At 34.7% G+C, this 22,156-nt stretch overlaps 3 protein-coding genes across 10 annotated transcripts; 1 reads left to right on the top strand and 2 right to left on the bottom strand.

Moving 5' to 3' along the window:
• Positions 1 to 604: 604 nt before the first annotated feature.
• LOC115694915 (DNA mismatch repair protein PMS1) lies at positions 605 to 8,269 on the bottom strand. 5 transcript variants are annotated; one of them, XM_061105286.1, is made up of 11 exons: positions 7,495 to 8,267; positions 5,969 to 7,144; positions 4,967 to 5,238; positions 4,755 to 4,881; positions 4,118 to 4,186; positions 3,883 to 3,956; positions 3,148 to 3,213; positions 2,673 to 2,776; positions 1,846 to 2,027; positions 848 to 989; positions 605 to 680 (listed from the first exon to the last, which is right to left on the bottom strand). In XM_061105286.1, the coding sequence occupies exons 1-10, from the start codon at positions 8,053 to 8,055 to the stop codon at positions 879 to 881; spliced, it is 2,742 nt and encodes a 913-aa protein (XP_060961269.1). In that variant the 5' UTR covers positions 8,056 to 8,267; the 3' UTR covers positions 605 to 680; positions 848 to 878. The 5 variants fall into 5 exon arrangements, 3 of the variants coding, with proteins under 3 accessions (XP_060961269.1, XP_030477900.2, XP_030477971.2); XM_030622040.2 differs by having other exon boundaries at positions 605 to 989; XR_009684790.1 differs by lacking the exons at positions 605 to 680; positions 848 to 989; positions 1,846 to 2,027 and having other exon boundaries at positions 2,703 to 2,776; positions 4,766 to 4,881; positions 7,495 to 8,269.
• Positions 8,270 to 8,479: 210 nt separating this feature from the next.
• On the top strand, positions 8,480 to 16,589 carry LOC133032080 (uncharacterized). Its single transcript, XM_061105902.1, has 3 exons — positions 8,480 to 9,424; positions 9,580 to 13,509; positions 16,566 to 16,589. Exons 1-3 carry the CDS (start codon positions 8,480 to 8,482, stop codon positions 16,587 to 16,589), a joined length of 4,899 nt encoding a protein of 1,632 aa, XP_060961885.1.
• A 1,136-nt stretch (positions 16,590 to 17,725) lies between these two features.
• On the bottom strand, positions 17,726 to 20,446 carry LOC115696655 (thiamine pyrophosphokinase 1-like). Of its 4 annotated transcripts, none has more exons than XM_030623567.2 (6): positions 20,113 to 20,446; positions 19,925 to 20,021; positions 19,203 to 19,275; positions 18,919 to 19,020; positions 18,399 to 18,648; positions 17,726 to 18,149 (listed from the first exon to the last, which is right to left on the bottom strand). In XM_030623567.2, exons 1-6 carry the CDS (start codon positions 20,255 to 20,257, stop codon positions 18,031 to 18,033), a joined length of 786 nt encoding a protein of 261 aa, XP_030479427.2. In that variant the 5' UTR covers positions 20,258 to 20,446; the 3' UTR covers positions 17,726 to 18,030. The 4 variants fall into 4 exon arrangements, with proteins under 4 accessions (XP_030479427.2, XP_030479523.2, XP_030479558.2 ...); XM_030623663.2 differs by having other exon boundaries at positions 19,925 to 20,026; positions 20,113 to 20,429; XM_030623698.2 differs by lacking the exons at positions 19,925 to 20,021; positions 20,113 to 20,446 and adding an exon at positions 19,477 to 19,609.
• Between the last annotated feature and the right edge of the window lie 1,710 nt (positions 20,447 to 22,156).

Genomic DNA, 22,156 nt, shown 5'->3' with positions numbered 1-22,156 from the left:
GATCAATCTCTGTCGTCAGATCAAATAACTTCCTCATCTGACGGCTGCCGTACATCACGGATTACAATCCGTGAAAGTACAATAACGGGACAAAATCATATCCCTATATATATATATATATTTTTTTTAAAAAAAATCCCCCAAAAAATATTATGAATAAGTAAACCATCATTTTCTTTAAAAAATAACTAAAAAGTGATGAAAACAAAAAAAGTTTGATTTTAATAATTTTTGGTATTCTAATTTAATTTCGATCAATTCAAAATAAATTATATAACTCCTTGAGAAAATACTTCTTTCTTTTCTGAAAGATTTATTTAAAGCACTCCCCAACTTTCCAAAGAACAAGAAGTTTCCAACATTGTATAATTTTTTTCGATAAATATTAATGATTATAATTTAAATAAGAGTTGTTGAAGGTATAAAGCAATATTAACATTTATTTTCATCGAATTAAAATTTAATTCTAAGAAAAAAAAACTAACATATACTAACATAAAAAGAAGGCATCATAGATTATCTTTTTCGTTAGAAAAATAGGAAGAGGTAAATTCCTGTAAATAATCCTAGAAATGTGAAATTTGATGATTCGTAGAGAAAGGGGTACCAAAAATTGATTTCTCGTGCATTTGCCCTTTTTTTCAAGTAACAAGGACCTCCTCAATTGGTTAGGTCAATTCCTGTGCCAGGATATAATATATGATATACCAAAAAAAATTGCTTGAGCTAACTGCAATGCAATGCAACGCAACTATGGCCTAAAGAGACTATTTATAATTCTCTACCACAGTCCACCAAGGATGAGATTACACATCTACACAAGATTATGTATTTACACAAGGTTTACCTAAATAAGTTATCCAACAACAGCAACAGCATCATTCTTCTGCACTCTTGTATATGGTTGTCAAATCTACCAAGTGGCGCATTGTGGGCCTTCCATGTGGACAATTCCAAGGAGACTTCAGCCCTACCAAATGCTCAAGTATCTGAAACAAATCACACTCTTACCATTTTTATTCATGCACACTTAAAGATATCATTTTTAACTCCTTCCTTAGGTTTCATTTTAAACTATTAAAATTTCATTCCAATAGAATAATTATTCCATTTTAAAATTAAAAAAAAGACATTTCAATGCAAGATAAGAAAAGAGTAATTTACGTTATAAATACTTAAGTTTAACTCTCGGTTGCAAATAAATAACTAAGTTATATTTTTAAAACTTTCATAAATATCTAACCGTTAAGTGTCAAGTTATTATTCACATGTCGTTTTTTATTGGTACATTTAAATTAATTTTTAAATAAAAAATAAGAATTTAATGACCTAGACTAATCAGCAACTGCCACGTGGCCATTGACTTAATATACTTAACTGCCAGCTACCTCCGAAAGTTCCAAAAATATAATTTAGGTATTTATACAAAATAATTTATCAATTTTTTCTATACATTTTAAATTTAATTTCATTCTTATTCCTGTTATCATTCTCATTCGCAATCTTATGTTTTTATTCCTTCCAACCAACTGGTGGGAGGTAATGAAATAGAACATCATTTTAATAGAATAACTATTTTATTTTAAAATAGAAGGAAAAATCTTTCCAATGCAAAATGAAAAAAAAAAAATTAATGATTTTTTATCAATTTTTATGCATTTTAAATTTGATTCCATTCATTCCTATTTCTATTCTCATTTATATTCCAATATTTTTATTCCTTTCAACTATATGCCACCTTCCATCTATCAAACACACAATAGTAGTTTTTATGCTTCCCTTCTTTCCACAGTAATTTGGAGAAAAGTGAGAAGATCAACAAATCAGAAGTAGTAGTGTCATTACCTTCTGCATCTCATTCCTTCCAAGAGCATCCCCAATCATGACAGACGATCTGCAAGCACGTGATGCCAACATAGCACGAACTCGTGACGGACAAACAGAATCAGCAGTGTCCGTCCTGTAACTACCAATTATTGAGCATTCCCCATGGCCATCAGCCAGAGTCGAAATAAGGTCCTTCACATCTGTTAAACAAAGAAATGTAATTCTTTGTCTACATGTCACATCAATGCAGGGGCAAGCATATGAACTATACAAGCCAGGCACAGTAAAATCACTATCAAGGGTGAAAACAATAGGCTTGTAATAATTGTCTAGTTCTTTTCATAAAAAAAATTCAAGTTGCCACTTGAGAGTTGAGATTAGGCTGTGAGTGTATGTATGCTAGTGTATGCGTTCATAACAACAATAAAGAGTGATGGGCTTGAAGGTTATAAATATGAAGTGTTCACCAAACACAACATCAAGCGACCAAACATAAGCAAGGAATGCCATTAGGCAAAATCAAGAGCGCTCCTCGGCAATCCAATTATTTCTTGCACATACAAAAAATCAAAAAGATTTTCTTGAAAGAAAAAAAAACAAACAAACAAGAATTCTACAATTGCATGAAATTGTATGATCATTTATCAAAAAACAAGTCAATTTCTCTTCATTTTAACAACCATTGCTTGAAAGTGTACTCTGTTATACATTGTAAGCATCAACATCTTGCCATAAGAGAGAATTAATGCAAGCTTGCTTAAAGATTTCTTAAAGCAGGGCTGAATCCTTACCCATAAATTTATTAAAACAAAGACACACACACAAACAAAAAAACAATGTATTACCTTCAACTCCAAAAGTTATGTTTTTACTGAAGGGAACCGCTTTCAGTCTAAAGTGGTGCCCTGGCGGTGCATCTAGATCCTCTTCCAAAGCAAATCCATTTTTCCTGAAAGATAAAGGCTATGATCCTTGTGATAATAGAATAGAAGAACCAGCGAAGTACAAGTCTGCTGAAACTCTGTAAGCATTTAAATTTTAAACATTTTAGGAGAGAGAGAGAAAGATTAATCAACTACAAGTAAATTACATCTAAGGGCACAGATTTACAGTTATCTTTGTTAGTTTCAGATCCACTTGCTCAGGCCTAAAATGGTAAGAACTCTAGCAAATTTATAAGAAGATTCTAACTAAAATTTGGACCACAAACCTCATAAGAGAAAATCATGGGTTACACACAATAAATAATAATAACTTGACAACGATAAATAGAGAAAATAACTGTATCACACACAAAGATTAGCGAGAGAAGTTCAGCACCTGAAAATATCCATGTGCATGGAAACAACTACTTCTTCTTCAGGAGATAACTCCAACCTTAATGGCCTGAACACAAAAATTGCAGAAATCAAAATATGAATAAAATTAGTATCATCAGAGAAAGAAGAATTAAAGGGAAAAAAACATGAGAATAAAATAATGGTCCAACAACAGACCACTTGTGTTTATCATAGACCTAACTGTACTACCATTTATGTTATACATTAGCTAACACTGGTAGGTTCTCTTATCTATTAAACCAATTCTTTTAACAACAACAACATTTATTCTACATGATGGTGAATCTTTAGAAATGTGCATCCACATTTCAGAATGCGTATTGTAAGCAGCAATAGCATTCTCTGATCAGTCAACTTTCTGATTTGTGCATAGGCGCACAGAACATTAACCGAGACCAGTTGAAATCAGAAAGCATGTCTATGAAGTTACAAAGGAATCGCATATTAAAATTTAAAATGCTCTTAATATGAAAGGTGGCTTTGGGTAACAGAGCTTTAGCACATTCCCAATCTTTGAGTTGCATAGAGACTGGGAATGTCTTCGGTAACATACTAATTTTTTTGCATTGTTTAGTAAAGGTTTTGTTTCTTTTCCCAAAAAGGGGAGAGTTATCAACTGTTAATTTTTAGTAAATTAGCACAATAGATCAATAACCTCTAAAATGAGTGGTTGATGATGTCTCACAAAATTAATAAAGCAGAGCATGTATCTTACCGAAGCAAAGGCTGCAGGTTTAAGATGGTCGATTGTGCGAAACGCTCAAAATTGTATTTTTCATCCGCAGCATGCTGAAAAAGGTAAAAGGTCATTAGAACATTGTCTATGTTCAAATTACAACAATATTTAAAAAACTTGACCAACAAAATATCTATAAGAAATTATATTTCATACTCAAACATCTTGATCTAGCAGGAAACTAATATAAGTCCTATATGTTGATGACAATTACCTGATCGACAATAAATAGATCTTGATCTAACTTCCCAATGATGAATCCAAGGTTGAATTGTCCAATTACCTACAAGAATGACCAGTTTGAATAAGCATATAGGTCTTTTAGGAAAAATGTATTCTGAATGCAGAAAGTTAAGAGCCATCAGATCAGTTAGAAAACTTCTGCCATTTTCTATACTTTACAGTTGTTTCAGATGGCTTCTTCTGCCATTTTAGCTGAATTTCAATGCACTTCATAATGGTTATGACTTGTTATGCTTTACAAAATAAATATTATTATATACCAGGCTATCACTTCCCTACTGTATATAAAAATAGTTAGGGTACACGGTGGTTCAATTGACTCTATATATTAACAGAGTAGAAGCCTCGTTAAGACCTGCATATTTAGCTAAATCCAAGAATCTACCCAGAATGCATCTTAAGCAGATCAAAAGACAAAACATGAGATGACTAATAATATGAAAAATCCTTTGCTCATATAAAGGTTCTGCCATGCTTCATAAAGCAACAAGCTTTCCACACACAAATGAAAATAAATACGTAAAAAAGTAATCTTGTCACCTAATCAAGCAACTATGAACAGCACAAGTAGGAAGCTATATAATCTGTTAAACGATGCAAATAACAACCTTCATCCTACCAAAATCCTCCTTTCTGAAAAGTCTTTCCAGCTCTCTAGTAGCTTCAACTAAATCTTTTGCCTTTCTATCTTCATTTACTGGCTGAGAAAGCTCTAGTGTGGCAGCAGCATAGCACCTATAGTTGATCTGTTAGATGAATTACCTTACGAGTAAAGCAGGCTCAAGTACTTAACATTTCAAAAATAAATAATATTATAAACCTTTTCCCCTTCTTTCTTTGATTATCTTTACTAGAGTGCAATAGAGACAGCCTCCGCTGCCTCCTGTTCTTTAGGTCTTGCAAACTAAATTGCAAGGTGGAACATATCTCAAGACCAGAAGAACACTTTGAAACAACCAACAGCTGATTAGAAGAATCTAAAGGAGTTTGAACAGAAACACCTTCATGCACATTAATAGAGAGATCCTCACTGGATGCAGCATTTGATGAGACATTAGCAACGGGAACTCCTTTCTCTTTAGCATCAATATCCTGTAAATGGATCAAGCTAACTTAATCCCCCAAAATAAAAATAAAAACTAATTGATTCCAAAAAACAAATTTAAGCTTAAATAATAAGACAAAAACTTATTGTTACCTACAAGCAATATTTATCTCACACACACACACACAATACATCAAATTTCAGGATCATTGAGGTCCTTTTCATATGTAGTATTAGGATTGACCACATTAGAGAAATATAAACAGGAAAACCAATACACTTCGGTTGACAACTCAAGAGTAAAGCACCCAAAAGTTACGTGTACAATAATTCAATGCATTTGTCTGAACTCTGAAGACATTATTATTCTATATTTCCATACAAGATTGTGAGCATTTTATCCTTCAAATTGCCTAGTTTCTTTCTCTGTACTATACAAATAAAATCTTTAATCTCATGAACTAAAATTATAGCAATGCAAAACAACTTATATCACGTAGATATAAAAAAAAGGGTCCATCAGAGAAAAAATAATTAGATCAAAAAAAAAAGGATCCCCGCCTAACCCTACAATATTTGCGGATCAAAAAACTAAAGCAATTGATATGTAGGAGGGACTCAACAGTCGAACCTCAGAACTTGTGGGAGCAAAACCATTAGATCACTTAACACCAACAGACTTACTTCTGCATATTAAAAAGCTCTGATAACCACAAAATAATATGCTAATAATAGTATTGACCAAGCTGGAAGGAAAACAAATTATAACCCACATACCTCTTGAGATTCTCTGCCATTTGTACTGCCTTCAGAAGAAAGTGGATTTGCGACTTTATTGGTGGCCCTGTCTTCTCTTAAATACTTGGACGATTCTATCTCACCTGCCTCCAAGTAATGATCAACCAGGGTGGGGCTTACTGAGGATCTTGGAACTGCGAATTTCACATCAGAATTGCTATTTTTGGCAAGCCCATGATGACTCTGATTTCTCAAGACAGGCATCTCAGATAGTACTGTACTGATATTTTCATGCTTCCTTTTATTTACAGTGACAAATTTGTTAAGTAATGTTTGAACAGAGCTTGAACGATATGAATCCTTATTTGTAGCAATGCCACCATCAACAGTTTTCGGAAGAGGAAGCACTTTTTGATCAGTTGTGATACTATCATCGTGAATAGTGAATTGTTTACTGTCTTCTGATTCTTTAATTTTGTGTCCTCTAAGAGTAAAGTCCTTCATTTTAATATTGCAATTGAATCTTTCTACATCATGAATGTCTTGAACTTCGTTTTCCAAAGTTTTGACTTGATTATCATCCTCTGAAACAAGGTCCATATTTTCACCTTCTGGACCACTCTCATCCTGAGATAATGGTTTCAAAGATGTGTAAGATTTTTGCTGAGAAGAACATGACGGAGAATTTACAGCCTTGGTAGGCTCTTCAACTTTATTAACTACGAAACGAGCATGGTTAGAGGAATAAATCTGCCGTAAACCCTCCCTTAGGGCATGCAATATGGAACCCTCGTCAGAAAAGAATACTTTCCTTTTATCCGGAGTAACATTGACGTCACATGCTCCAGATGGAATAGTAAAATTTAAAATTGCAATGGGATGTTGCTGGGAGTTGGCACCTCTATATAACTCATTCACAAGCTTTGTGACTTTAGGCATGTCCACAGGTCGACCATTTACAAAAAAGAATTGTCTATCTCCCATATTGCGTCCACTACCTTGCCCTGCCTTGGACAGGAAACCGTCAACCTTGCAACCATCTGATATGCATAAATCCAGAGGCTCTAAACAGTTGAAGGTACCCATGCCAAAAAGTGTGATAATGTTATCTTTGAGAGAATCACTTCCTTGTGTTTTAAGCACCACGGACTTTACATTTCTACCTGTTGTGTTAGTGCATACTAACCGAACCCTTCTCGCAATAAGAGCATAGGCCTATTTAACAAAAACAGACAATTGAAAGAGAAACCAAATTAAGGCAATTAATCAAAAGCTTCGTATAAGTGAAGGGTAGCAAATCACTCAGTTAAGGTACATATGGTTATAACAGAGTCCGTTAATAGCCTAAAATGAAAGAACTATTACAAAAGACAATCACGGTTTACCTCTAAGTTAATCTAACACAACTAATCTTACTTAAAAAACTTAAAGACCTATATGGACAATACACATTTTTCTTAAGCATATGACAATATACATTGAAAAATAATACACTGCATTTAAAAAATAGAATTAATGGAAAAACAATTGAAGTTAGTGCAATATCAAACTAAATACCAACTCACATTCAGCAAGGAGATAAGCTTTCCGTACTCCTTCCTTATGTTTCTATGAAATTCTTTGCTCCGGACGGGTAAATTCGAGAACAAATTCTTGACAGTAACAGTAGTTCCAATTTTCCGTGCTGTCTTCTTCTCAGCCACCAACAATCCCGCATGGTCGTAAGTCAAGTGCGTTGCAACCGTCTCGTTTTCCGTTCTGGTTTCGATGGTCAAATTCCCCAATGAGCACAGGGAACTTATGGCCTCGCCGCGAAAACCAAACGTAGCCAGCGACTGAAGGTCGGGGAAATCAACCAATTTAGATGTGTGATGCTTAAGGGCAATGACTTTGAAATTGTTGGGCGAAATGCCGGAGCCATTATCGATAACCTGGAAGCACTCTTTGCCATACTCTTTTAGAGCGATCTCAATGCTGGTGGCGCCGGAGTCTAAACTGTTTTCGACGAGCTCCTTGACCGCCGACGAAAGATCGAGAATGACTTGACCGGCGCAGATTCTGTGAACCGAAGCCTTGTTAATGGGCTTTATAGTCGGGGAATCGGAAGGAAGGAACGACGCATCCATTGAATTGAAACCCTAAATCGATGATAAACTCAGGATATGAAAATCATGATTACGTTCTTGGCAACGAATCAAGTAATGGGGGAATTTGGGGGGGAGAAAAACCCTAAACCTTTTCCAACCACCAAGTTTTAACAGCTTTTACTTTTCAGATTTTGCCGCCAAACATAAGCTGAAACCTGGAAGCGGGAGCTTCCTAATGTTGTCAACTTGTCGTCCCTTTTTATTATTTATTTAAATTTTAAGAATGGCTTTGAAAGTAACTGTATAATTACTAGGTAGGGTAATTACTAGGATGGTAATTACACAGTGTAGTAATTACACTATATATGTTTGGATATGAGGTAGTAATTAATATGAATTCCTAATATCTTGTTTGGCAAAATAGTTAGTATTTACATGAGAAAACAATATTTTTTAGTAGCTAATGTTTAATAGGCTACCATTGATATTTGGTAGAGTTCCACGAGGTGGAGATCCGAAAGCTGTAAAGCTTAATCAATTGGATATGTGGGTACAGATTCATGGCCTTTCTACGGGATTTATGACGGAGAAAATTGTCGTTACAGCTGCAAACTACATTGGCTCCTTTGTTGAATCGGATCCTAAGAACTATAATGGTCTTTGGCGGGATTATCTCCGAGTAAGAGTGACGGTGAACATTGATGTCCCATTGAAAAGACGAATGAAGCTTAAGAAAACGGGTGGTGAGTGGTTTTATGCTAATTTTAAATACGAATTTGCTCCGACATTTTGCTTTATCTGTGGTTTGATAGGTCATTCGGAAAACTTTTGTCCTAAGTTATTTGATACACCTGAGGATGAGATTGTTAAACCTTATGGGAGCTTTATGCGTGCGCAACCACGAAGGAAAAATTATCTATTGAGCTCTCAGTATTTGCGTACGGGTACGGAGGCTGATGAGCAGTTTGACCATGCATCCCCGGTGCGACAAGAGGAGGAGGACGATCGGCCAGCCATGCAAACTGGGAAGTTACCTTGTTTGGAGTTTGAGAATAATCCCCAGTCAAAGGTGGTTGATGATATTCCAGATTTGGTGGATGGTGGGGATATTCCTCTTAATGAAAATTTGAATCATAATGGCAACAAGACTAATGTTTCCAAGTCTAGTATCAATGAAAGAGGCAAGTCAGTTGTGTTTGGAAATCATGTGCCAAGCGGGAAAGGTCAACCTTCACTTTTCCTTGGTGGAATTATCGGTCCACATGGAGGACAAGGAGGCCGTGGGCCTTCTACTGAGTCCAAAAGAAGGCGTCAACATGAAGGGGTTGGTGGGCCTAACTATGTTGATATGGAAGCGGAGGATAGTGCTGATATGGATGTTAATGGACTCTCAAAAAACGAGTTCGAGGTGGGTTCTGGTTTCCAGGCCCACCGGGCATTATGAGTACATTAAGTTGGAATTGTCGTGGGATGGGCAACCCACGGGCGATACAATTCCTATATGATACTGTAGCCCATAGGAAACCAGATTATATCTTTTTATGTGAAACTTTGTGTCGTAAGGATGTGTTGGAGCGAGTTCGAGCTAAGTTGAAGTTTGAAGGTATGTTTGCGGTTGATGCATGTGGTAGGAGTGGGGGGGTTGCTTTACTATGGAGGAATAAGGAAGACGTCAAAGTATTGAACTATGCCACGAATTTTGTGGATGTGGAGGTGCGGCCTACTGATGGTGGGGAGTGGCGACTTACGGGGTTCTATGGGGAATCTAAGAGAAGCTTGCGTGGGGCTTCTTGGGAGCAACTCCGGACGTTGGCTCGTGGAAACACTCTTCCTTGGTGTGTAATTGGTGACATGAACAATGTTTTATCTCAAGAAGACAAAAGAAGGGGACATCCCTATCCTAACTGGTTAGTTGACGGCTTCCGGGACACTATTCGGGAGTGTGGGTTAATTGATTTAGACATTGTGGGGCATCAGTTCACTTGGGAGAAAAGTCGGGGAACCGATAATTGGATAGAGGTCCGTTTAGATCGTGCTCTGGTGACAGAAAGATGGCTCCAACTGTTCCCACGGGCTAAACTTATTAATCTCGAGGTATATTCTTCTGATCATTGTCCCATTTTCCTTGACTTGGTTCGGCATAATATAGCTCCCGGGAGTCGCAAATTTCGCTTTGAAAATTGCTGGCTTAGGGAACCTCTGTGTTATCAGGTGGTAAAGGAGTGTTGGGAGGAGTATAATCTAGCGGGTATCCAAGAGAAAATACAACGGTGTGGAGAATCTCTTTCGGTTTGGGGCAAAGATTATTCGGGCAATTTTGCTTCTCGTATAAAATATTGGAAGAAGGAGGTGAGGCGGTGGAAGCAAGGTAGAGATCCTGATGCTATTTCTAAATATAAGGAAGCTGAGACAAAACTTTTTGAAGTTCTTACTCAGAAGGAGGTGTTTTGGCGTCAACGATCGAAACAATTGTGGCTTCAGGAGGGGGATAAAAATAGCAAATTTTTCCATGCAATAGCTTCTTCTCGGCGCCGTATGAATGCTATTGATAAACTCCAATGCGAAGATGGAAGTTGGGTTGACTGGGAATCGGGTCTATCAGATGTCATGTGTTCTTATTTCCAGAATCTGTTTACTAGTTCCAACTGTACTATGGATGATGTTCTTGATGGGATTTCTGCTACTGTGACTTCAACTCAGAATGACTCTCTCTTGCAACCTTTGACTGATGAGGAGGTAAAAAATGCTCTATTTCAGATGCACCCAGATAAATCCCCTGGACCCGATGGCATGACTCCGGGTTTTTATCAAAAGTGTTGGGCAATTGTGGGTAATGACGTCATCAAACAGGTCCGCTCTTTTTTCTTATTTGGACAGTTGCCTACTGGTCTTAATCATACTAATTTAGTGTTGATCCCTAAGAAGAAAAATGCCACTACTATGGGTGACATGCGCCCGATTGCTCTTTGTAATGTCCTCTACAAGGTTTGCTCCAAGGTTCTAGCTAATCGGTTGAAGCATGTTCTTCCTGCAGTCATTTCAGAGAATCAGAGTGCTTTCATTCCCGGGCGTCTTATCACTGATAATATTATGATTTCGTTTGAGGTGATGCATTATCTCAAGCGGAAAAGAGTTGGAAAGGAAGGTTATATGGCTCTCAAGCTTGATATGAGTAAAGCGTATGACCGTGTTGAGTGGCTTTTTCTTAAGAACATCATGCTAAAAATGGGCTTTAATGCGAGGGTGGTTGATCTTATTTTGCATTGTGTCTCAACGGTTTCGTACACTATTACTCATGGGGGTCGTGAGATGGGGCCAATTGTTCCTGGAAGGGGTATTAGACAGGGAGATCCGCTCTCTCCTTATTTATTTCTTTTGTGTGCTGAAGGATTTTCTTCTCTCATAAAAAGATTTGAAGTTTGGGGAGCTCTTCATGGTTGCCGTGTGTGTAATGGTGCCCCCATAATTTCTCATATGTTGTTTGCGGATGATTGCTATATCTATTGTAAGGCTATTGAAAGGGAGGCTCGTAGTGTTCTTCTTTTGCTTCAACTATTTGAACAAGCCTCAGGTCAGTGTGTTAATTACTCTAAATCTACTATCTTCTTTAGCCTCAACACAACTTCGGCCTCTAGACAAGATATGTGTAATCTTCTTCGAATGAATGAAGCTCCTGAAAACAGTTTGTATCTTGGCCTTCCTTGTATCATGGGCCGTAATAAGAATGCTATTCTTGGCTTCTTGAAGGATAAGATGCAGAAGAGAATTCAGAGTTGGGAAGGTCGCTTACTCTCAAAAGCCGGAAAAGAGGTATTGATTAAAACAGTGGCTCAATCTCTTCCTACATATGCTATGTCTGTTTTCTTGTTGCCGGTGGAAACCTGTAATAAGCTAGAGGGTATGATGAGCAAATATTGGTGGAGTTCGGGATCCAATCAGAACCGTGGGGTAAGTTGGGTGAGTTGGAGGAAGCTGTGCCGTCATAAGCATCATGGGGGGCTTGGTTTTCGAGACTTAAGGGATTTCAACTTAGCCATGTTGGGAAAACAAGCTTGGAGGTTAGTTACAAATGCTCATTCTCTTGTTAGTCGGGTATATAAGGCCCGATATTATCCTCAGGGTTCTTTTTTGAGTGCTTCTCTTGGGCCGAATCCTAGTTTCATATGGAAGAGTATTTTTGAAACGCAAGCTTTGATTAAGGAGGGAGCTCGTCGGGGGGTTGGTCCAGGTACGAATATTAGTGTTCAATTTGACCCGTGGCTTGCGAATGAGTCTCAACCGTGGGTTACTTCTAGAGCTACTGGTATGGAGACGTGGACGGTTAATAACCTCATGGTGGTAGGAGAACGGGCTTGGGATTTAGAGGTGGTTTCAGATATATTCAATGACCGAGATAAAAAGATCATCATTCGAACTAACATTGATCAGGAGACTCCTATTAATACTTGGTATTGGCATAAGGATCTTTATGGGTTCTATACTGTGAGGGAGGCATATCGGTTGCTGCACCATTCAGAGATCACTAATACTAGTGAGTCTGAGATTAAGATATGGAAAATTGCATGGAAGCTTCATGTCCCTCCCAAAGTGCACCAACTCATGTGGCGTGCTTTATCTGGTTGTTTGGCTACTAAGGTTCAACTTACCACCAAACATATTCCTTTAGACCAAGCTTGTCTTATGTGTAACCAGGTGCCTGAGACCATTTACCATTTGTTGGTGCAATGTTCTTTTGCACGGTCTTGTTGGCATCTTTCGGTTCTAAATTGGAGTCATGCGCCTATGGAGTCTTTTTGGGATTGGTTTAGCCACATTCTGCTACAACACTCATCCACGGCCCAGGAAGAATTGCTCATGGTTCTTTGGGCGATTTGGTATGCCCGAAATGAGGTGGTTTGGCGGGACAAATCAATGTCAGCGGCGGAGGTTATTCTATTGGCAAGAGTAGTCCTTAATCAATGGAGAAATGCTCAACAAAGGAGAATGGAGTCTTTACTTGTTCCTACGGGTTCAAGAGAGGACTTAGAGCATTGGGTGAAACCAGTTATGGGAAAGATTAAGGTTAATGTCGATGGTGCAATCTTTGCAAGTGATGGTCGATTTGGTGCGGCAGGGGTGGCTCGGGATTCTCAGGGTCGATTCATTGAAGGCTTCACAGTTTTACGAGTGGGTTGTGTGGATTCGGCTATGGCTGAATTGGTAGGGGTTAAGGAGGCCTTGAGTTGGATAAAGAGGAAACATTGGGGACCGGTTGAGCTTGAAACCGATTCTTTGGTTGGTGTCCAGGCAGTCCAAAGCACGGTGGAGATACCTTCTCCTTTTGGCCTTCAGGTGGCGGTTTGTCGTTCTCTTTTGGCCGATTTGCCGTTAGTCTCAATTAATTTTGTTAAACGTTTTGTAAACAAAGCTGCACATTGTCTTGCTCGTAGCTCTTGTTTCTATCCAGATCGTATTTTTAGTGAGGATGATGTTCCTCCTGATTTTCTTTCTATTGTAATGGTTGAATCTTCTTATTAATAAAGTTACCATTTTCCTTCAAAAAAAAAATATAGAAAGTTTTTAGTAATTACACGGTGTAATTACATCCAATTACACGGTGTAATTACATCCAATTCTCATGGGGGGCCATGAGAATTGGAGAGTGTAATTGGAACCCCTCAATTACTTCCAATTACATAGTTACAGTGTAATTACATGGTCAGACAAACATGCTAAATTGTGTAATTACCTCCAATTACATACAAATCCAATTATATAATGGCTTTTCAAACGCACCCTAACAGATTTCTATCAAAGAAAAGTATACTAAAAGATTAATAGTGCACAAAACCGGCATGACACGACACGAAAAATATGTCCTTAAACACGACATGACACGAGAAGCACGAATAAACTAGTTTGAAAAGTACGACACACAATAAACTCGAAAAGCCTAGCACGACATATTTAAAAACTTTATAATGTATTATTATTAAGGGTAAATAGTGGCATAAGTACCCAAAGTTTTAGATTTGTAAGCGGCATAAATCTAATGATTTTTTTTAGTGGCATAAGTACCCAATGTTTATAAAATTGTAATTTTCTTTCAGTTTCATCAGTACAGACTCTATTATTGTCTTAAACAGGACACATATAAGACCCAAATTTTAGATTATTTGGTCTGGACGAAAAATATGTAGTATCAGTTACTTCCAAATCTTTTTTTAATAAATTTATAACGGAGTACGAAAATAGAGAAAAATTAAAGTTTTACAAACATTAGGTACTTATGCCACTAAAAAAAATCATTGGGTTTATGGCGCTTACAAACTCAAAACTTTGGATACTTATGCCGCTATTTACCCTATTATTAATAATAATAAGATATGAATTTATTAATTATAAATAAATTAAAATAATAATAAAATCTAAATAGTATAATTTTATAATTGAAACTATTAAAACATGAAAAATTGAGATTATATATTAATTTATTTATAGAGTGTGATATAAAAATTTAAGTACTTATAAGTAAATTTTCAAATTCTAATGATAATAATAATTTTTTTATATAATTATTTGTAAAATATTATTTAAAAGTTATATAAATATAATTAAAGCTTTGAAATATACATATAATTTAGTAATTATAAAAAAAATATGAAAAAGTAAAACACAAATTTAAATCTAGATTAAAATAGGTTGGCCCGTTTAAGAAATATGGGCCAACACGAGCAAAGAACGATACGAATCCGAGCATGGCATAAAAATATCGGGCCTACAGGCCGTGCCAGGCCTACCGAGCAAAGCATGATCCATATTTTTCTATAACACAGCACGACACAGTCCGTTTTTTGAAAAATATGGATAAATACTGGTCGAGCTAGTACGACACATACAAACTTACAACACTACGTAGTAATAAGTGTGTAAATGGCTGCTGATATAAAACATTATGAAACTATTCTTAGATGAGGTGTTAGAGCAAGAAGAGGTTTTAGCAAAGGTAAGGTAAGGATTTATTGGCTTGGATTTGGGGATCAAAAAACTAAGTGTATGTTTAGCATCATAATTAAAAAAAAAAAATTTGTTTTTAAAAATAAAAAATTATTTTTTGAAAATAATTTGACTTGTTTGGCCTTATTTTTTTAAAACAGTTTTCAGAAAACAAAATTACAAAAAATAAGAATTTTTAAAACAACAAAATGTTGTTTTCTGTTTTAAAAACTAATTCACTTTTGGTCAATATTGTTTTTAAAAAACATTGACCAAACGTGGCTTGTGTTTTAAAAACTTCAAAAATATTTTTTGTTCTCATTTTTAAAAATAATTTTTTAAAAATAAAAAACAGAAAACAATACCAAACATGCTCTAAGTTTTTTTATGTTAAGGCCTGGGGTAGGAAAGCAAATAATAAGATAAAATTCCTTGTTAATGTAGCTGGTATCAAAGTCATTTCCAAAACTGATACATCTGATGTTATCTATGACTATTTTGCCAATATTTTTCATATGCTATTAACCAGTGAGCTTTTCATGCCATACTAATTACTCATTACCTTCTATGGTAACACCTGTCATGCATAGTGAACTCTTCAAACTTTTTGTTGTTGCTGAAATATTGCATTGCAATCTGTCCTGAAATTAATAATATATTAAATAATAATGTGTCTATACTTTTAAAATTACTGCATTAGAGTAATTTTAAAAATAAAGTAATAAAAAATAATGTAGATAAATATATATATATATTTCTATAATATTTTATAATATTTTAAGATGATACAGAGATTCAAGATACTTACATATTGCTAAGGAAAGATTCAAGATCTCTTGGATCATTATGTGGGCCCTTCAGGCAGAGTGTGTTTAGCCTAAAAGGTGGACTACAATGTGTATCAAGTTTGTTTGTGTAAAGACTATTACTCACTCCATAAATTGCTCCTTAAGTGATAATTTTAGGTTACTAAGTTACAATCTAATCCAATCCGCACGATCCAATTTAATTCGCACGATTTAATCAAATCTAATTTACTAAGTGCAAATATTTGCACTCGGTGCGGATTGAATTAGATTAGAAAATTCAAAATCCGCACTTGTGCAGATTGAATGTTGATTGATATGTAAAAGTAATCTATCCAATCCAATCCAATCCATACATCTTTATAAAAAAATTAAAAAATTATATATACAAATAATATTTTAATGTAAAGAAAATAGTAATTTAAAAGTCGAATACATATAATACAATTATATTTCAAAACTCAATAGATCAAATGTATATTCTATTCTTATATATTATTTTTTTTTACATACAATTTAAAATATAAGTAAATATTTCTTTATACATATATATTTTTTTTCCTTTGAATTTGTTATTTTATTTATTTTAATGTGTTGTTGGAGACATAAAATAATTATAATTTGTTTAATTTTGTTGCTAATTATGTGAAAAAATATAATTTTTTATAAATATTAAATAATTTAATATTAAAAAGTAACCAATTCAAAATAACCGATCCAATCCGCACTTTTGTGGATTGGATTTGATTGAATTTGAGCTATGTGCAGATTGAATTGGATCTAAAAAAATGAAATCCACACTTAGTGCGGATCGGATCCACTATGAGAAAAATAGTGCGGATTGGATTAGATGAATACCCCTAATTGATTAATGGGTAAAGACAATTTTAAACTATGTATTTTGTAAAAATTACTAATTAGACCTTTTTTTTTTCATTATTTGACAAATCAGACTTTGTATTTTCTGAAATAATACAAAAAAAAAATCTTAAGCTCAATTTTTATTATTTTTTTTTATATAATCAACTGTAAATTTTTAGTATAAACATATAAAAAAAATATATATAACTTATTTAGTCATAAGATATTCAGATACACACTTATGTAGCAAAAAAAAATTAAATCAATCATATTTATTGAAGTCACACCTATCAAAAATGTCTGGCCACATAAAAAATGCATGTCAAATTTGTGTACATATATTATTAACAATAGTTTTATTTTAACGAAAAATTAACTTAGAATATTTTTTTATATTATTTTTAAAAGGCTAATTAGCAATTTTTCCCTCCAAACTTTGACATGTACTAAATCATGTCTCCTGAATTATTGAGATTGTTAAATTTAAGGACTTTTGTCTAATTTCATTCAATTTTATTGTTTAGGTACTAAATCATGCTCCCCAGACTTTGATATCTACCAAATCATGCCCCTCAAACTTTTATATGTATTAAATCATGCCCCCTGAACTTTCATTCATGTTAGAATTTTTTTACTAAAATTAGATAAAAGTCCTTAAATTAACAATCTTAATAGTTCAGGGGGAATTTTTAACGGGCAAAAAAGTTCAGGGAGCATGATTTAGTACATGTCAAAGTTTGGGGAGAAAAATTGCTAATTAACCTTTTTAAAATACAAACCAAAAAAAATAATTAATTAATTAATACCCGTGTGCCTGTCATCGAAATAAGATATTACTTACTAGAAGGGAATAAAGCCAAAAGAGTGGCAGACGCAAAAGAGGGAATTCTACCATCGCTCACTCAGATACTGTAATCCAAATCTAGCTAACAAGTGATCCATTAAATAGTCATCCAAAAAAAAAAGTGATACATTAAATTATGAGATATAATTCTAAACAAGCTTTTGAAATCCGTATTCAATTATGAACTCCTGAAATTCCATTCTTCCCTATGTGCCAACAAGTAAAACATATAAGCTCTTATGTTTCTATTCTCATTTTGCAATCTCTTTTAACTTTTTGTTTTGTTCCAATATAATAATTATTCAATACCGTAAAATATGGGTGGTAAAAAAAAATCATCAAAGGGAAAATTGGATGGTGCTAAATAATATACATTCAAATGAATATTGAATCCAATGGAAATGAAAGAAAGATCCGAATTTGAACCGTATGAAAGTTGCCCTTACGCAGATAAGATTGTAGTGAGCCCTTGAAATGAAAGACAAGTTTGTGATCAAGTGTTATGCGCCTCAAATCAAGCAAGCAACATTACTTCTTTTTAAGAGATATGGTCCACAAAAGATCCGAATCGGATTGAACGGTTATTTTATCCTGTTTAACAAGGTTTGAAGTGCTCACCAAACCACCGAACCTCATTTCCGTATCATCTGAAATGGTCAAAGAGAAGAGTCAGAAAATGTGCATCATATTGCTTCTGCTTTTCAAGATTAATAGGCAACAACAAAACCAGCAGAATTATTAAGTTTGCCTAGTTTAATTTGGTCATATCTTAAGCAAAACTCATAGATATGACATGCACCAACCAGTCATTAAATTGCAAGAAATCAATGGTTTCTAAAATAGGGTGAGCAATACATGTAAGCATCCATAGTGGACATGTTAGTAAAAATACGTACTCAGATCCCACTCGAGTCCAGAAGTTGTAGTCATTCCAGACGGCATCCCAATTGGAATGAGTCCACAATGTGGGCCTTCAACTGAAGACTGAATGTGTATCTCATGTTGGTGAGTTCTTGGAAGAAGGTGAATGAGGCAATCATCAGACAAAAGAACTATCCGAATGGTTGAAAACCTGTATAAAACATTAATGTTCCCCATCTCATGATCAAACCGTCCACCAAGTGCTCCAGCAACTAGAATGCATAGCTATCATGATAAAGAAGAAAGTGATTATGATGATATTATAATAAACAAGGCCAAAACTTAAAAGGATGAGGCTCTTCAGTACAACTAAAAGCAATTTGTCAATTCCCTGTTCAAAAATGAAATTTAATAGAACAATACAGCTATTTGAAAAAGAGAAGAAAAAACATGGGAATGCCTTTTTGACTAAAGCACCCAAAAGAATTACATGAAGCTAAAGCTTACTAAATAGAAAGCATAAGAAAGGAAATAACAATAAATTAAATAACTTACATTAGATTTCTCTTGGCCCAGTGCGGAGTCTTTAATATATGTAACACACTTATGTAGATCTGTAGTGTCTTGATCTTCAGATTTATTTAATATCTTGGTCCCCTGAATTCAGCAATCAAACACAGATATTCTAAGTAAGGTTTAACACAGCACTCAGCAAATGCCAAAAAGAAGGCCATGGACCATATTCAAAAGATACAAAATTTAAATCAAACAGTGCTAAGTTAATGGCCTTCCAAAGCATAATTGCAATGTCCCAAAAAATTAAATAAAGACTTACTTACCATGTTCTTATAAAAATCTAGGACATCACCTCGGACTGAATCCATATCCCCTTTAATTACATCAGGCTTGTACCTGGTTCAACTCTAGGAAATTAGTGCACAGTTCATTCTTTATCAAATAGATATCTTATGAGAGCAAATTAGGAGAAATATCTAACACCAACAATCGAAAAATGTAATCACAAAATGGAACACTAATCTGATCAAAACACTATCCCCACATACTATGAAAAAGTATCAATCTCAGAACTATTATGTTAGACTTAAACCGTACAGCTTTAGCTTCTTCAATGATTGAACAAGTAAATGAACAGTAATCATGCAGGCTTTTGACTCCAAACAATAAACCATCCATTTTAAAATTTGACAATAATAAAAACAAAAAATAAAATAAAACTAATAAATTCCATGGGATATGAATCTTATAAAGAAAAAAAAAAAACAGCCGTGTAAAGTGCCCCCTTATATATTCCACTTCCACTCATAAATATCCAAACTTGGACCACTGAAAAGAGGTAGGCGACCTCCAATCAAACGAATCATAAGAACAAAAGAAATTCAAAATATTCGGGGGGGAAAGAAAAGCGTGATCATGAGGCAAAAAAAATAAAAGGAAAGTGAAGGAATTCACCAATTCCATCAACAAAAATCACAGTAGATTTAGCAGCAACAAAACCAGAAACAAGTATTTCATTCAAAGAATAAGAAAAAGAGGAGCAGACCTGTTTCGAACTTCGGAAGGACATTGGTGAGGGAAGAAGAGAGGGAAATCATCATAAAGGCGGTTCGCACCTCCATCAGCGCATAAACGAAGCTTTGCTGCTCTATACAAACACGCACACAGCCATAATAAACCCATTAATAAAATGCAAGAGAAGAAGAAAAAGAAGCAAGAGTTCAGGAAAAGTACCGTGCTCCCATAAGAGGGGAGCAAATTTGGGAAGGCGCTGGTTAAGGACGATGAGTGCGTAGGATAGAGGAGGGCGTGGGTCGAGGGAGGGCGGGATTGTGGGAAGGAGGAAGGTGGAAGAGTGGGACATGGTCTCCATCACCATGGTTATTATGGTTTGGTTTGAGAAGGTCAATACAGACTCCAAATCAAACCGACAAATATGAAATCAAAACTTCTGACTTTTCTGAAAAACCAAAAACAGAAAGGAAAACTCTAATGATTTATTTATATTAAAATATATAACGAATTAGGATTACCACACCAATTTTCCTTTCCTTTCTTCTCTTTTTCTTTTTTTTTTTACCAAGTGCATAGCGGTTGTTTCTTTTATTACCTTTTAAAGAAACCCCTAATTATGAGGAGGGGTATGAATTTGTCTAGTTTAATACTCCTTCAATGTTTGGATAATCTGCTTAATGGGATCTGTGTGAGTTATTTATTGGAATTATTTTACAAATATATAAAAATAATAAAAAAAAAATTACAAATATACGGTTATACGGGATTTTAAATATTTTTTATGATTTTCTTAATTTTATTTATGTACTCTTGATAGCTAAGGTATTTAAGGTGAATTTTTGAGTGCAAGAAAAGTTTAAATGGAGAGCCATCTTTGTCATTATTGTTGGTAATTATTATGCTATCGACATAAATTAAGAGGGCTAGGAAAACATTAGGAGATGACCTTATGAATAGAGAATGATCATTAGGTGACTATTTGAATCTAATGCTAAGGAGAATGGAGCTTAGCTTGGCAAACTACTGCTTGGAAGATTGTTTTAAACCATACAAACTCTTGTTGAGTTTACAAACTGCATTTGGGGGTAGCTCCCCATCATCCACATAATCTTTGGCAAATGGACATATAGACATGTTCGTGTAAATCGTCATTAAAAAAGTGTTGTTGATGTCCATTTTGTGTAAATTCCAGTTGTTTACAATAGCTAGAGCAAAGAAAAGTTTTAAGACATTACATTTTACAGCTAGTTCAAAAGTTTCACCAAAGACTGTTGTTCCACTATTAATAGTTCTCTCAGGTCCACATATTTCTTTATCAAATCTTGTATTGATAATGTCAACTTCAGCAATCACCAATTTTGATTTAAATGAGTATACCAAGAGGTTTGTGATTGAATGCATGAAAGATATTCTTCATTTGTTATCTTCTCATTTAATAATATAAGACATTTCAAAATATTGTGCTGACGTGAACATGAAACTCGGCATATTGAGTACCATTTGTGAGAATTATAAATGTGGCTTAACAGAGGTTATATGGTTTACTGACTCTGTCAATGATTCGTTTAAAGTAAAAGAAAAATCTGTCGCTTACTCAAATTGTTGAAAATGTCTTTAATCTTGATGAATCTCTTATCAGTGACTTTTTTCGTCGTGATGAGAATAATTCGACAACTACGAATCGTGTGTCTATATCCATCTCAAACAAGACAAAGGCCTTTGAAAATTTGAAGACAAAGGAGGCAAATATTATTGGAGCGGAACTGGCCATACAACAACAAGAAGCTAGGTTTGAATATGAAAGGCATCATTTGAAGAAAATCTTTCTAGTTTTAATTTCTCTTTGAAGAAATAGCAATGTCTTGCTAAGGAGATAAATCAATTAAAGGACTAAGCTGGTGTTGAAAAATTCTATGAAGCTGAAAGAGCGAAAAACGACACTCAAGGTTTAAGAAGAAGAATTTCAGAGAAAACTTGGCGCTTTGACTTTATTTTTTAAGATTGACTGAAGATCCCATTATTTTGCCTCTAAAAAATTTAGTTTTAGTTTTTAGTTCTGTTAATTTTTTTGTTTATTGGCTTTGAGAACAAATAGTATTTTATCATTTAGACATTTTAGAATTTTGATTTCCTTGTAGGAGGAATATATATTTTATTTTTGTGGTTGCATCCAATTTTGTTCAGATTCTCAACGTACCCTTTTAAGGGATCAAGTCATTCGTAGTTCTTTACAATTTTTTTAGGAGATAATTTTTTTTGTGTG

Source organism: Cannabis sativa, chromosome X, assembly GCF_029168945.1.
Source record: "Cannabis sativa cultivar Pink pepper isolate KNU-18-1 chromosome X, ASM2916894v1, whole genome shotgun sequence".
NCBI lineage: Eukaryota > Viridiplantae > Streptophyta > Magnoliopsida > Rosales > Cannabaceae > Cannabis > Cannabis sativa.
This window is presented reverse-complemented; position numbering and strand designations above follow the sequence as displayed.